This window comes from Streptopelia decaocto (genome assembly GCF_964273445.1).
Source record: "Streptopelia decaocto genome assembly, chromosome: 5".
Classification (NCBI taxonomy): Eukaryota; Metazoa; Chordata; class Aves; order Columbiformes; family Columbidae; genus Streptopelia; species Streptopelia decaocto.
In genome coordinates, this window is record NC_138659.1 from 47,135,557 (window position 1) to 47,151,724 (window position 16,168).

At 37.9% G+C, this 16,168-nt stretch overlaps 2 protein-coding genes across 3 annotated transcripts in view; both read right to left on the minus strand.

Moving 5' to 3' along the window:
* NCOA4 (nuclear receptor coactivator 4) overlaps nucleotides 1–16,168 on the minus strand; it is a 397,571-nt gene that overhangs the window by 319,233 nt on the left and 62,170 nt on the right. The gene's annotated exons all lie outside the window — the stretch shown is intronic.
* The window catches only part of PARG (poly(ADP-ribose) glycohydrolase), a 77,200-nt gene that overhangs the window by 33,435 nt on the left and 27,597 nt on the right, over nucleotides 1–16,168 (minus strand). For both annotated transcript variants that reach the window (XM_082054605.1, XM_082054604.1), the window contains exons 8-9: nucleotides 7,441–7,533; nucleotides 5,161–5,318 (exon numbers count right to left, since the gene is read on the minus strand). In XM_082054605.1, the coding sequence (XP_081910731.1) occupies nucleotides 5,161–5,318; nucleotides 7,441–7,533 (251 nt within the window). The remainder of the gene's footprint in view (nucleotides 1–5,160; nucleotides 5,319–7,440; nucleotides 7,534–16,168) is intronic.

A 16,168-nucleotide genomic window follows, 5' to 3' on the forward strand; every position in this document is an offset into this window, starting at 1 on the left:
AGTACTGTTTTAATCACTATAGCACAGTAATTATGTCAGACTTTAAGAATAGTGTCCTTTTAAAGTTGCCTATTTAAAGAGTATTTCATCATCTACCACACAAAAATGTTGATTTAAAATTTCTCAGAACTCACACTCGACTTAAAGTATCCCATCCAAGGACAATTAGAACACAGAGCTAAGGTAGGTGCAACAGAGCCCATTTTGTAGGACCAGTGTCTATAAACTCAGAACACCTAGAACCACTTTTCAGACAAGCAATGCATCTCTCAGCCCAAACCGAGTTCTCTCAAAGTCACTAGACAATTTATTCCCCAAAGAATACTCATTAGCGTTGCAAAACTGATGTTGTTTATAAAGAGGCAATTGCATTACTGGTAAATTAGATTTCAATTATCCTGCATAAACGTACTATATATGAAAGGAAATGGACAAACTATATTATATATTCCATAAAATACATATAAATCTTAACTAGTAGGTTTTCCCCCTCATTTCCAATCACTTGAAATCACTTTAAAGGTTTCTTTGACAAAGATTAAGAAATTCAGTCCTAATAGAATACTGGCAGTCTCAGAACAGAGCACCCACTAATACAGGGGCCAAAAGATCCACCAGGCTTATGTCATTAGACATAGTACCTTCTATTACAAATATAACTTCAATTGCTATTACATATATATCTCCAGTTTAACTACAGTAGGTTTTTGCAAAAGCAAAACAGGAGTTACTGCAACTTGACACAACAGCTAAGAAAGGATCAAAGACACAGCAAAAGCAAAGTGGGTCCTTGACAGGCCCATCTCCTTTTCAGTCAACCAGAACACTGACTCAAGATTGTGGAAATTTTTTTTCCTTATACATTGCTTTTACATATAGACAGACTAGATATTTTCCTAAATTACTGTATTCTATAGAGATGAGACACAGGTGTGATAATTTAGTCAACAGTGGGAAGAAAAGTGCCCACAGAGCCAAGTCTTGTGTGACAGTGGACTGTATCTGTTTCTGTGTCTTCTCAAAAATAAGTGCAAGAAAGCATAGTTCAGCCTTATCTTCTATATATTTTGAGAGAGGAACAACAAACTTTTCTCCCTTTTTAGGAAAATGCTACATTAAACCACAAACTATTAAAGATTAATGGTGAGCATCACCATAAGAAACTAAACTGTGTAACCAAGGTCATAATTGTGGAGATTATCTCAGAGGAGTCAATGCAATTCATGCTCCACATTTAACCAACTTCTATGGGAAATTTGTCAGTAAAAGAAATAAAATGGCAAATTTAATTATTTCTTTCTTTTGTAGTGGGATATTTTTGTGTTAACCTTCTCAATTTCCATGTTAGATACTACAGAAGTATTTTAAAAAAAGAAAAATCAAGCTTTTAAACTTTAGCTTGATGTTTTGAACAGAAGCAGTATTTCATGCTATTTAGAATGATCTACCATTTGGCCACTGAACAGATGTAACTCTATCTACTAGAATACATAAATACTCAAGCTCTCGAAGTTAAACTATGGATTCCATTTTATTAACTACATTTTTAATGAATTATGTTATTAATGACTTAAGAATCATAATAGGCCCATCCTTGCCAAGTACAAAAGGGACAAATTTAATTAAATTACAGAGTATTTAATTATCCACAAGTGCCTTTCAGTCTGTAGCATGATGAACAATAAAAATAGACAGCCAGTGTCACAACATACTTTTAAACTAAGGGTTTCAGTGTGAAAAAAAGAATGCTGTTTTTTTTTTTCCTCTGCTCATCTGGCAAGACCAACAGACAGGAGATGAGAGGTGAAGTAGAGATGATTTATGTTAAAAGTAACACACAAAACGACCTTCCTCACAATCAATTGCAATTATTAGTACACGCACCAGCATTCAAGCAAGTTGCCATCATCACTGTAGTGACAGTGCCAAGCACTGGTGCACCGGAAAATGCTTAACAGCAGTGGCAGGGAGAAATAATAAATTCTCCATATCTTAAACTGAGTGTCTATTTTTTGTCAGATAGATTTGTATCTGGGGGGCAGTGGGAGCAGAAGTCACAGTACACTAGCTAATACCACATAAAAACCTAAAGCACGGAGAGGTCTGTGAGGGAAGAAGGAACATGAGAGCCCTTCCAAGTAGGAACCGTAACTATTTCATAGTGTATTAAAACATTCTAATATTTAGGTCTGCATAAAGTGGTTTGATAAATACCTGCTGCATAAAACTGAAGACACAGGCAAGAAACAGGTTATACAGTTCTGTTTCTAACTTAAGGTACAATTTTATTTTTTTTCTCCTTGAAATTCTGCAGGGTGAAAGCCTTTTGTATGAACACAGAAAGGCCATGCATAGTGGAATCAAGGAACATCACATTTGCTAAAGGAAAATTTCCTCAAACACCAGCATCCACCGAGTAATTTTGCTTTGTCAAAGAACCATGGCAGATTATATTTTTGCACCCAAAGAACAAAGTAATTCATTCATAGTCATGCAGCAGACAAATTATGCCAAGGAAAGAAATAAGTCTGGAAAAAGCTGCAGACCATAACACTGTGGGGAGAAAGGGTTGCTGTGTGGAACAACCTGTTATTCCCATCCCTAAGCAGACAGAGCAGAGCAGCAGCCTCCAAAGCTTTACATGAAAACATTTTTATAAAGAGGAAAAAAAAAAAGTCACAAGCATTTTGACTTCAGTCATTGCCTACTGCCTTTTGAGTATATCCAGCTTCACCAAAGGCTTTTTGGTAAAAGCTGGAAATACACACTGCAATAGACCATACCTTGTAGTCTTCACAAGTCTGAAACACTAGCTGGAAACATGACATTCTATTCTCTGTCCTTGCTACTAAAGAACTAGCTTTTCAGAGTGAGAAAAAACAGGGTTGATGGGAAGAGAAATAGAATACTATCCATCCTCCTTCTCTCCTCTCATTTTAGATTTCAATTAAATCAGGTTACACGTAGTAGTACGATAGAAAACGGTAAATTCTTGTAGTAGTCTCTCCATCACTTGCTTCAATCTCCTTTTGCTTCTAACCTGACAGTCCCCTCTCACTGACATTACTTCTTATTTTATCCACTGCCTGTCACAGCTCTATTCTCCTTCACTAACATGCTCATTATCAAATGCAAAATACACAGTGGGGAGAAATTTTGGTTCAACAAATGGTTAAGTAAAAAAATTACTGAAAAAGGAAACTAATTACACAAAACCCACATAAATTGGCAAACCCTGAGGAACAGCCACTTTTAATCCTCAGGAACAAAACGACATCAGCTTCCCTTCTTTCCTCCAGTTTGGCAATGATATTCTTGCACTTACACAAATAAAAATGGCTTTCTGCCCTATATGACTAAAAGCTGAGTATTAAATCATCCATAATGCAAGAGAAAGGTGTGAAGATTGTCTGCTATATTATCCCTCTTAAATAACACTTTTGGAACTTACTATGAGTGACAGCACAAGAAAGCCAAGTCAGAAAACAAAGGAAGACTGACTGGAACAGTGCAGAAAATCCGGAGTAGTTTATACTGGTCATTCTTTAAGTCTGTAGCTGGAAACTATGTAACTAATAATTTGCCAAGGCTTTTTTATTTAAAATTAGTTCAAAATATTATGCCTGGAGCTAACCACTAATACTGTGACTTTACATTCCTGTGTAATGCTCATAGAATAGAATATTAATTTTACACCAGTGATTGAACATCATTTTATTCTGCAGTTGTTTAGAATTTAACTGCTTGATTTATAACATGCTTAAGTTACAGCAAAAACTGGTACCTTAAAAGGCCTTTGAAAAAGAAAGTCAGCTAGAAGTGTGTAGCCAATACAGTCAAACAAGAGCTCTTTCCAGAACTTTACTGTCCTCCTTCACTGCTCTGAACACAAATATTTTTTAATGCATGGATAGTACTTTTCATTTATTCTTATGAACTAATGGTGGGAAAACAAGCTGAATTGTATGGTGTGTTAATGCCCACGCACACTTCTCTTCCTTAATTCACTGCACCGTAGGGATAAACACCAAGACAGCAAAGCCCTTTACCAGTGTAGTTTTCTGGTCTCTCTTCTGAAAGACACAGTGTAGAGAAAACCGTGCTATCCCTTAAAGACAGCAAGCACCAAAACCATTACCAATGCATCAGTATGCCTGACAATTTATTCCAGGCAGTTCTAATCTAATATAGCCCTTGTGACACACACATCCAAATGTGCTGGATCACAGGTAACAGTATTTTTAGATTTCATCTCAGTGTTTAGAGCATGTATGCAACATACATTAACTGTGAGGAATAAGAACAACTTTAGATCAATGAACTATCCACGCTCAAGCCTAATAAACTTAAGGTTGATCTACAGAGACTTGTATGGAAGTGCACAGAAGAAGATAAACCCATTTTTAATCTATAAGCCCATGTGAAACATTATATTCTGCAGCAGGAAATGTCTCCATCCTCTTCCCCCATTTAAAACTGAAATAAGCATATTTAAAAAATAAAATATATGAAGAAAAAATTCTAATCAAATAAGTCTGTAAGCTAGCATTGAGACAAAAAAAAAGTGTTTGTTTAGAAATCAGAGTATCTTTAAATTGTTATTGTGGTCTTGGAATGTTTTTAGGCTAACTTGTAGTAAAAAGGACAGGTTTATTTTAACGCGCAGCTCTACAACTGCCTTAAAACGATAAGACATTTTATGGCTGCTGAAGAATCAAGTTCTATTGATCTGACTTAATGTGCAGATCACCACTGCTGAAACAAAGGAGACAACAGAACCATGGCTGGGGAAACACTCACTTTTGATTTAAATACATAGAGAACACTTCAGGCACAACTGAAATACACCATTCGCAGATGAATGGCTTATAAGGAGGTAGGGAATTGTATCAGCCTAATTATGCCAGAGCAAAAGCATGTCTGCATGCGTGGAAAAAAAAAAAAAAAGTTGGGAATATTAAGCATATCGTCCTGTGCACAAAATCCTTTCTTACACAGCTGCATAGTTTTCTTGTCCTTTAGAATTAAGTAGAAAAGACAGAAAGCAAACTACTGAAATTAGCAACAAACATGAAAGAAACAATGACTTTCTCCCCTAAATGACAACAATAATATTTTCATTGACAGGTTATCAGCTTCATTTACTCCAGAGTGCCATACCTGTTGAAGTTAATGTCTGGATAACTAGAATACTCAGACTTCATCTTCGCATTGCGACGTGGAAAAGTACAGAAGAAAGCATTGGCCAGAAAACTAGCAATCTGTTCCTGTGACATTGTGATGGAGTGATTCATCTTTTGTTTCAGTAGAGGTATTGGCTACCAACAAAAAAGTGAGGGAGGGAAGGACAGAAGAGAAGGAAAAGAGGGAGAGAGAAAAATAATTAGCTTACCACTTTGAAGAGAAAAAACAGGAGCACAAAATTACATTTGTTAAATTACACCAAGAGCAATTTAGGCCATTGGTGAACCCTTTAATCAGCAGCACCATTAAAGTCAAGAACAGTTTATTTAAGAAAATTCAGAAAAGGCTTGCTTGACAAACTCCAGATTTATAATCAATAATAAAAAGAAACACCAAGAAAACATAACTTATCAAACAAAACCATGGGGAATGGCGAAGAGGAAAAAACAAACAAACAAATTGATGTGATGTTGCAAATCCTGGGCAATCTTAAAAACTGAACTTCAGTTCTCCAAAATCTCAATAGCTGTATAGTTAAGAACCCTTGAGGAATGCTTTCAGCTATAATAACCATGCTTTATACTTAACAAAGTAAGGTGGAAGTCATGCCACAGATCATCACTCCATGAACTGCTTTGAATTTTTTTCCTTCGTACTTAAGAAAGAACACTGGTAATATTTGCATAGTACACAATTATCTACTCTCTTATAATCAGAATGAACGAATATCTCAAGTTCACTTAGTTCTTCAGTTTGGAGTTTTATTTGACTCTAGTCAGGTTGTTTTTTTTTAATATGAAAAGAAACAAAAAGTAGAGGGGGACAAAAACCACCCTGAAGTGTTACACATCTTCTATTTTATCAGGCTTTAGCCCCCTAATTTGGAGTTTTACTCATCACATGTACTGCACGTTTTTTTAAATTATGTGGTAGTACCGGGGGGAGTGAAGAGGGGAGAAATTCTGACTAAGGAGTCCAGTAAAGATTACAATAAACCCATGTGATAGGACAAAGAGAACAGAGTTTTCACTTCTTCCAGTATTCTCAACCATCATCATTAGCCTAACTGCAGGCAAGCTGAGCAGCTTCATGTTAATCCTTTTAACTGTGAATACAGAAATTGCTACTAATTTAGACTGTTGAATACACAGTGCTGTTTACTCCCCAAAACAAACGAGTTTTCTTTCATTCTTATAACTACCACATTCACATTCACTGAATCTCATTCAGTCTTCTGGCTATTTAATTAACAAAGTGTATTATGTCTGAAGTCACACAGCTGGAGGGGGAAAAAGCCTGAGAAGCAATCTCTAATGAGACCTGCAATTCTATAAAAATAGGATATTTTGAACAGTGTGTTATATTGGAACAAATTTAGCTTTGTGTCTAACCAAAAAATGAGTCTGCCAAAGTTCTTTACAGTTTACACTGCCTAACAGTATATCATCTTTATAAAAGGCATTACTGCACGAACTTGCAAGTCTTATGCTTGACTTTGTGTTCAGAAACTTGACAGCATTCTCAAGCACTTCCTCCATCAAGCAACTAGTAAAATTTCTAAAAGAAGTATTCATACTGTTTGAAATTATGAATCTACTGTAGGGCCCCTGCAGCATTACAAAGTAGGGAGAGATTCTCCCTGGTTCTGCCCAACAAAATCAATTTAGAAAATTGTTACAAAGATGCTTACAAATTAGAGTCATGAACCTGCTAATGTGTTACCTATCATACATCCTCACTTGATCACTTTTATCAGCTTTACTACCTACAAAACAGCTTCCTATAACAATAACAAAGAATTAATTAAGGTATGTGCACAAATATCGTGATGCTCAAACTAGACTAAGATATGTTCCTAAGTAAACGAAGGCTTTATGAAAATACTATTTCTAGGATTAAAAAATTTCTAAAATAAAAAATTAGATGTTTTAAGATTATTAAAGTATTTCAGTTTATGAGAGTGATTTTCAAACCTAAAAGGTTTCATGGTCATTTAATTTAAGAAAAGCAAGAAGAAACTCCAGCATATAGAAAGCATTACTGAAGCGCAGGCTAAAAATATGACAGCAAGATAGATATATTTTTTACATTCTATTATATCATTATATATGTGCATTGTCTGTTCTGCTCCCTAGGCCTCAGCTATAGCTTATATTAAGAATATAACATGACCCTGATGTTTTGACCTTAGCCATTAGTTACAGTTTCCAGAAAAGCGGTGTCCCACAGAGCACTTAGCTAGCTGTCTTCGCTTACCTGGGTGCAGATATTAGGGAGACAGAGCGCCAGCTTGACCATATCAGGAAGAATGGACTGGAACAAGTGTTGAGCCTCTGCATCTTCAAGAACCTGTTAACAAGAAGGGAAAAAAAGGAAAAAAATGCGTTTTACCTCAGAAATGATGATTGTACAAAAAGGTTGTGAAAACAGGACCCATCCAAAAGAAACGAGGCGGGAGCCAGGGGGGAAAGGTCCTAGTAGCACCTAACTGCATATTATCCTTGCAGTAATCCACTAATTGAAATACAGAAGCAACTCTCAAAATTTGCATTTGAGAAAATGTCACCAAATAACTTATTCAAGGTTCTTTTATAGGACATCATTCAACACTTTCTAAAACAATGAACCAAATTCTCAACTGATAACAATCACCATCTAACCACAAAAGTACTAGAACAATTTATTTAACTTTGACATTCAGGTCATAGTCCAAGACCAGTAGCTGTGACATTCTCCTGTTGAGGACACTTGAAAGGCACTGCTGGATGAGAGCAGTGCTCCTCAGCAGCAGTTACAGGAAATGCCTGGCAAGCCTGGCCACTTTCTGCTGTCCACCCCACCCCACCGTGTTCCCCAAGTACTAGTTTTTCCCCTGATCTAGGGATCCAGGTAGCAGATTTGCTACAAAGATCCAGGCAGCAGATTGGAGAGGGGAGAGGGCGGAGGCTTCTGCCTCCCTCTTTCCCCCACATCCACAGAGTCTGTATTTGGGACAACTACCTTCTACCAGTTTTTGGATGAAAATCATTAAAATCCTGAAACTGTGGCTTTGATATTAAAGAATTATATTTTTCAAGTAAAACTGTTGGAAAAGGAATTGGATTTACAAAAAACAATAGCACACAGAACAGATGAAACAGCATCAAGGTATTATCAACTTCAGCCTCTGCAACACTTATGACAAATTGTTAAATCGCAGAAAGTAACCTTTTTAGCCATATAATCAAAGCTTCATAATTCACACTTTGTAATTCAACTGAAAGTTTCACACAGACTTTACAATGTAAAAAAGACACTGACAGTTTTCTTGAGAAGAGGAAGATATAGTGCCTGTGCTTCAAAGCATCCTGTTCCCCATAAATGCCAAGCTGAAAATATTGTTTGAAGGCTAACAACTTCTGTTCTTCCAAGATCGTTAAAATAACTATAGAAGTATCTCTGCTCCATTCCCTCCTGTTTCAAGTGATATAAAGGGATAAGAATGCTCAGGAAGTTAAAAAACAAAACACAAATGCTCAAAGGACAAACAACTTATGGTAGGGAAGGGAGGGAAATAAAAAAATGCCAATACCTACAGTTACTTTCCCCACATTGTGTATACTGCTCATGGAGATATACAAACAAGGCTTAATTTAAAGTTGTGAACTGTAGCAAGAACTTATAAAGAACAGCAAGCTTAGGTAATGTGAAAATCATTTGATATAATAGAGGAGGAATCCAATAATATACAGCTTATTACTGAAAGGCAACTTTTTTTTTAAGGTTAAGAAATCAAAAAGATGTATCTCTCCCTCTCCTGTTGTTGGCTGCGTATGCAACTTGCATATTTACATGGTATAAGTCAGATATTGAAAATTATGACCTAACCTTTAACATCATCTACTCTAGCAGGAAACTTTTCTCTGTTTTTAAGTGCCATAAAGTAACAAAATGAGTATTTAAAGGCTGGAATTTCAGATCTCAATACATAAAATGAATATGTAAGTTAAATCTATTCAAAAGATGACATTTAACCTCAGATGTCTACCATGCTGTCAAATTCTGATATTCTCTCCCCTTCGGGTAACACTTCCTCTCTTTTAAATTTGACATATAAATAGTGGCTGCCATGCTTTGCTGACTGCCACAGACTATACAGCATCACTTATCTGGTGACACATAATGGCACCAGACTTTGTCATAGCTGTCAAGACTTCAACCTTTTGTTTATGCTTCTTTGAAAACAATATAATAATACTATGAAACAATTTCTTTCCAAAACAGAAGCAGGGGGAGCAATTGTACAGCTCAGCTCTGATGCAGAATGCGTAACTACAAACTCCACTTCTTAAACTCTTAAATTCTACTTTCAGTTCTCCTTACCTTCCTCATGTGGTACCAGAACATGCTTTCCTCTCTACATTATTTCTATGTATGACTTTTACCAGACTTCCACTAATTAAAATCTCCAAAGTTGGAGCTGTACTTACTGGACTTCGGACAGATTACTCTTAACACATAAGTGACAAATAAAATGAAAACCTTATTACATTTTCACAAGATAAGTCACTGAAAGGACCCCAAAACTTTAAAAATATGATCACCATGAGTTCACAGACCTTGCCAAAAAACTCCTAACTCTGCATTGTTCTCTAACCAAACCACCAAGCAGCCTAAGCATCCCTGTTTTGAATACTCTCCTATTCAGGCAAAGGTCTCCTAAATATTGCAGGGGAGCACATTTATTGCTTTAAAGGACAAACATAATTCATTTCTTCCCATAAATGTTATAACTTCACAAAATAGCTACTGCAGTGCATAATCTAAGACCTGTGTTATTCAACTGCAGGTGCTGTTTTTTTAAAAACAAGCAAACAAACAAACAAAAAATTAACCACCAGAAACAAAACAAAACACTCCAAAGATACCCCTTCTCCCTAATAAACTCTCTCTCTAAAAATAACTCCTTGGGGAACTATTAACTGTTCAGCCCCCATGCTTCCCATTTATATCTTGAAGCTACAAGCCATTACTGAACAGTGGCAGTAAGCCAGAAATGTTTATCCTTCCTTGCTTTAAGTTTCTAAAAAAGCTAAGTAACTCAAGTCATGGCCACATCCATGCAATCATAAGTTACCCTTTCTGCCCATAGACTCTTCTTGTACTGGCAATATTCCTATGAGGTTTCTATGATATGAAAAAGAACACCTGCAAACCCCTGGCTGCTCAGCCCTTGTCCTCTTTTGACCACTAAACCAGCACACCACCACCGCTGCAGCTTTGCAGACAAACCACTGTCACCACATGTTCTCAGATATGCTCAAAGCAACACAGAGCCTGGTTTTATCTGTGACAGCGTTTTCAGACTTTGAAAGCAGCAAAGAAGACACTCAATCATGGAAAGTAAAAGGATTCCAGGACATGAAGTGCTGACACCACAGCTACATCTGACAGACATCCCAGAGTGCAAATGCCAACCTGAGAGAAGCCAGCAACAGCACACAATACCTGGTCACAGAACTGAATGAAGCTTTATTTAGAAGGAAACTCTCTTCAGAAGCAGTGACTCATACTGCTGTAAAATCCAGCGCATTTAGAATCACAGTACATGTTCTAGTTATCTGTTGCTGCTGAAAGAGGGATGTGTCGTTTTGTCCCCCCAAACACACATACCCCACATTTTACCAGTTCCCATGGTCATCTTTAGATGTTGCGCAGGTGTGTGGTGGGTGAAACAGAACCAGTCACACTTCTTGTCAATGGGCTACAGAGGCAGATGCCAGCTGTAACCCTTCTCACTGAAAAAGCAGTAATAGCCTAGTTAGTATGAAGCTGTTACATCAAGCACCTCACTTTCAAGTAAATATCCTAGTACAGGAATGTCTGTCTTGATCCAGTAACGTGCTTTTAACTGTGTACAATCTTTTTCAAGGCTACAACTATGCAAACATTAAGAGAAGGGACTGAATTTCCATTTTAAAAAAATATTTGGTTTATAACTTATGGAATTCTAAAATATGAAATAATTGTCAATATTTTTGACAAAGGAAAACACATTAAATATCATCACAATTTTGTTTTTAAACAATTGATCGGTTTCTCTTTTCCTTGTTATGCATGCATGTCCTTTGCAGCTTCCTTCAGGATTTGAAACAAAAAAAAAAAATATATTTGTGACCTTATTCATAGTTTTCCAATAATGCAAAAAAATATTTAGGAGTGAAATAAAAGCAGGGGTTCTACCCCAAGGGAAAAGTATATGGAACCAGAGTGGCAAAGCATGACTTACCTTTTGCCAAAAAAAAAAAAAAAAAAAAAAAAAAATCACTGTGATTTCAGCAGTATTTGCACTGCAGTGACTGATTAAATCAACAGGACTTAGGGCTCCAATTCATAAATGCAAATGGTTCAGCGAGCCATGACAGAGGTAAGAGCTCTTGCCCAAACTTGCATCGCAATTTTGCAAAATGAACATTTATACTGCAGCAAAGAGGCCTGACTAAATGCTGCCATAAGTAATGGCCTCTTGTCACTATAAACCAGTCCTCCAAACGTAATGAAGGAGTATGCCTGACAGTCCTAATAAGAAGGATCTGAGGTAGCACAGGGTGATAGTGATGGTAGAGAGTTTAAATCTAAGTCTGACAGCTCATCAAACCAAACAAACTGCACATACAGAACACAAATTCGGACAGTACTATCTATCACATGGGAGAGTGGAGTCATCACACCAACAGGCAACCAGCATGCTAAGACAGCAATGGCTTAATGATTTCAATTTGTTTGGTTTTATTTCCCCATATTAACTTCTGTGGCAGGACAAAGGCCAACTGAACCACATTCTGAAGGATGAAGGGGAAAACCAGAGAGCTTCCTTCAGGCTTCGTATCTTCTGTTTCCTAATGCTACTGGATTCTGACCTTCTGACTTTTTCCTCCCCACCTGCCAGAATACCTCGGGCACTTTCTTAGAATTACTTTGTTTCAGTTTGTGTTTGCAAGTGCTTTGCAGCATCAGTTATTATACCAAACTGTCCATCCAGTAGCAGCTTTCCTAATTACTTTAATGTAAGATATCATATGGTTAGAGTTGGTAATAGCCTCCTAACTAACCAGGCAAACGGTGTTAACTTCTACGTACTCCATTGACAGTAAGCTCATCCTCCTAGTTTCAGGATTTTTTTTTCATTTGAGACAAATTGAAAATAGTAAAGAAAAAAAAAAAATAAATCTCTGTGTATTTTTACAGGACATCAAGATCCACATGCCAATAAAACAACTAAATCACTGTCTATGCCATTTAAATCTTCTACCTGAAAGTAAACTAACCTTAGACTGCCAATCTGTACTCCACTTTCTTCCCCCTCATCCTTGCCCTAAGTGTTTTTAAACATTATAGAATCCTAAAAGACTCTCTCAATCTGTTATTTGGAACAACTGAAAACAACAACCCTAAAAAAACCAAAACAAAACAAACAAAAAAACAACACACACAAATAAAACCAAAACAAAGAAAAAAAAAAAACAACATACCACAAACCAAACCACAAACAGACACACAAACTACACTAAAGTCTAAACAAGTTCTTATCGTGTGACTTTGAAAACAGATATAGTAATTTTATACACCCCTAATAAACTAAAGCAAGCTTCATTAAGCCAAACTCTACAAAGACTTCTCTTCTGGAGAGGGACCAGATGAATTCTGCTCAAATACACTGTGCCACAACTATCTGTCTATTGAACAGCTAAACGGAGATGCTAGGCTGCAGCCCACTAATGCGTATGCCTATGGAAAACAGACTCTTCATCATAATGTAAAATGTTATACATATAAACAAGATTGAAACCCAGACACAAAGCACAGGGCAGGGGGGAGGCTTGTAGTTTCCATTTTATTAAATTAATGAACTTCCAAAACTGCAGGAAAAATTAAACCCTCATCTGCTTCCTTTAGTTCCCATGCAAAACTAATTCACTAGTAAATACACTTAGCTATCAAATCCACCCCATTTCTTGAGTACTTGGCTGATTAGAAACCAGAGGAAGGACAAAGTAATCTTTGGAGGAAAGAGGGGATAAAAACATAACATTGGATTATGTGAAGAATCTTATTTGAGAAGAAGAATGCTTCTGACATTTATCAAAACCACAAACTGACACTTCAAAAGGAAAAAAGAAGACAGCTCACAAGGCAGAGGTTAATTCATTTTTGTTTAATTTTTTTCCCCTGAAGGCTCCTTCATGTGTTCTGCCAATCCAGCTTTGGAGTGATCTCTCAGGTGTATCATCCCTAACAGCAGCTTTGTTCTCAAAGCTTTTCAACATCCTAAATAAAATCTGAGAGAAAAATGTATATTTATTTTTTTCCATCTCCTCTTACTGGTTTTAGAAGCCCAGTTTATGCTTCCAAGGTACTGGAAATCTAACCTCAATCATTTTCATTACCAATGGGTTAAATCTCAGTCCCAATTTTTCACAGGCCACGAACAAACTCTACCGATACGCTCTGGCAAAGTGACTCTATCGTGAGTAGAAGCATCACAACCATTTCCAAAGCAGCCGCAGAGTCCTGGGAAGAAAAGTCAAATACTGCTTTCTAAATTATTTTGAGGTACTCTTGAAAAGAGACACGAGACAACATAGCTATTTCCCTTATGAAAGCTGTATTTTCTCTAACATTACCAAAAAAGTCAGGTGCAGCCAGAAGGGGAAAAGGAAGGATCAACTAAAGACAGCAATTAATCAGTGCAACAGCACTGTAGATTTCAACAAATTGATATGACTATTTTTCCTTGGTTTTCAGTATTGTAAACTCAAAATAACCAATATATTGAGAAAAATATGCAGTAATTAAGATTATATTGGCCAAATAGTAACCCCTGACCGTCTCCAGGGTACACACTCTGCTGCCTTTGCAAACCTGCTCTTTAAAGAATGCATGGCAACTAATAACAAACTTCGCAAGAAAGCAATATAAACAAATGCAGATTTTCAGATGAAAAATCAGGAAGAAAAATTGGGAATATAGTTACAATACATTTCATTTATGCCTTCATAGTCATCCTACCAATGGCAGTGCCTCTTTGTCGCTTCCCTATTTCCATGTTCACTTTTTCAGAGTGCTTCTCTTGAAAGCTTTGACCGTCAAGTTTTTTCTCATTTTAACTGCTCCAGACACTAGAAAAACAAGAAAATTCTAAAGGTACAAAGCAGCTAGGGAATGCCATCACAACCAAAAGGAGCTTCTCTTAGTCATTTGGGATAGCTAGGTCTGCACAGACAAATGATGATTCACACATAATTCAATGGAACCAAAGAAATCTGCTCATCTGCCCCTTTCTCACAAACAAAAAAAGCAAGTGTAATAAGTAAATGATCAAAATTGTTATTGTTGATCAAATCAAGTGGAACTCAGTTGTATTATGTATGTTGTGTTATATTATGCATATTGTTGTAAGCAGTAACTACGCTTGTGCAAGATTGATTATGTTTTGTAGAACTTTGTAATAGTAATTAAGCCAACATCTGGAGGAAACCGGATAACAGAGCGCCCGGATAGTGCAACTGATAACAGAGCGCCCGGATGGTGCACCGATAACAGAGCGCCCAGATGGTGCACCAGATAACAGAGCGCCCGGTAGCGCGTGGACATTGTCGACTAGCCAACCAGGAACTAATTCGTCAAAGTGTCCCAGCGCGTGAATGGGTGCATAACAAATATAAGCACACATGAAAAGTTGAGTTGGTGTGCCGTTGGCGGAACCAAGTTCCCCCGGTCACCCAGCGCTGTTTTGCCTAATTACCGCTTGCTTTAAATTCGCTTGCTTAATAAAATTAACTGATAAGCTCAAAAACTCGTCTTCATTTATAACAAATTTTGGTGCCGTGACTCGGATTAAGGACTTCTAGGAGGGCCTTCTAAACTTCGGGGAGGCGCCCCGTCCGTCCCGTTTTTAGACGGCCCTGGAGTGGACGAAGGATCGCCCTGAAACCTTAACCTCCGAACCCTAAATTCAGGTAATTAGGCAAAAGAATAAAAACCCCGTAAATTTTGTGCACAAAGAGCCGGACGAAGACCCGAGGGAGGGTAAGTATAGAAAGTGATTCCGTTCGGTTGGGGTGGGTTTCCTGGAGTGTGCTTGAACGAGACGCCCCCCCCTTGGGGAGGAAGCGAAGCGAGTGTGGACTCTGCCGTAAGGCAGAGCGGGACCTTCTAGTAGTGCGGTTCTCATTGCCCGCGAGGGCGTGAGCCACGAACGAGGGGTGCGTGTGTGTGTGTGAAAGAAGGCACTCCGGAAGATGGGACAGAGGAAGAGCAAGCCCTCTGATCTCATGGGGAAGGGACCCAAGGAGAGGTTTCCAGATATTCCCCGGGATTCCCCAATGGGCTTTATGCTCAAAAATTGGGAAGGTGCATCTTGCACGAGAAATAAGAGTAAAGAGAAAATGGTATATTATTGTATGTATGTCTGGGGTAACCAGCAGATTAGACCAGATCATTTATTTTGGCCAATTTTTGGTTCATTTGAAGATTGGATTTGTCAGGCCCTAAATCTTTATGTAAATGATAAGGAGCCCTTTAATCCTGAGGAGAGCGAATATGCGCGTTGTTGGTTACCTTCTGCCACTCGCGCTGGTATTTTCGCTTTAAGTGAAAAGAAATTTGGCCGCAAAAAGAGGGTTCCTGAGGAACCTCCACCCGCTCCCCCTCCTTATAATCCCCCGTCAGCAGCAAATCCAAGACCCCCCTCTCCCCCAATGCCTTCGGCCCCTGAGGAAGAGGAGACCGACTCTTCAGGGTCAACGGGAGATACCCGAAGACTCACAAGGAGTCAAGCTAGGCAGCGGATTACGTCAGAAATAGGACAACAGGCACCCTCAGAGACGGGGTTATATCCGTTGCGAGAAATAGCGATGGGAGGTCCACAACCCGGGGTAGGGTTTGTGTCAGTGCCTCTGAATTCGGGGGATGTGAGAGAATTTAAGAAGGAAATGGGGAGTTT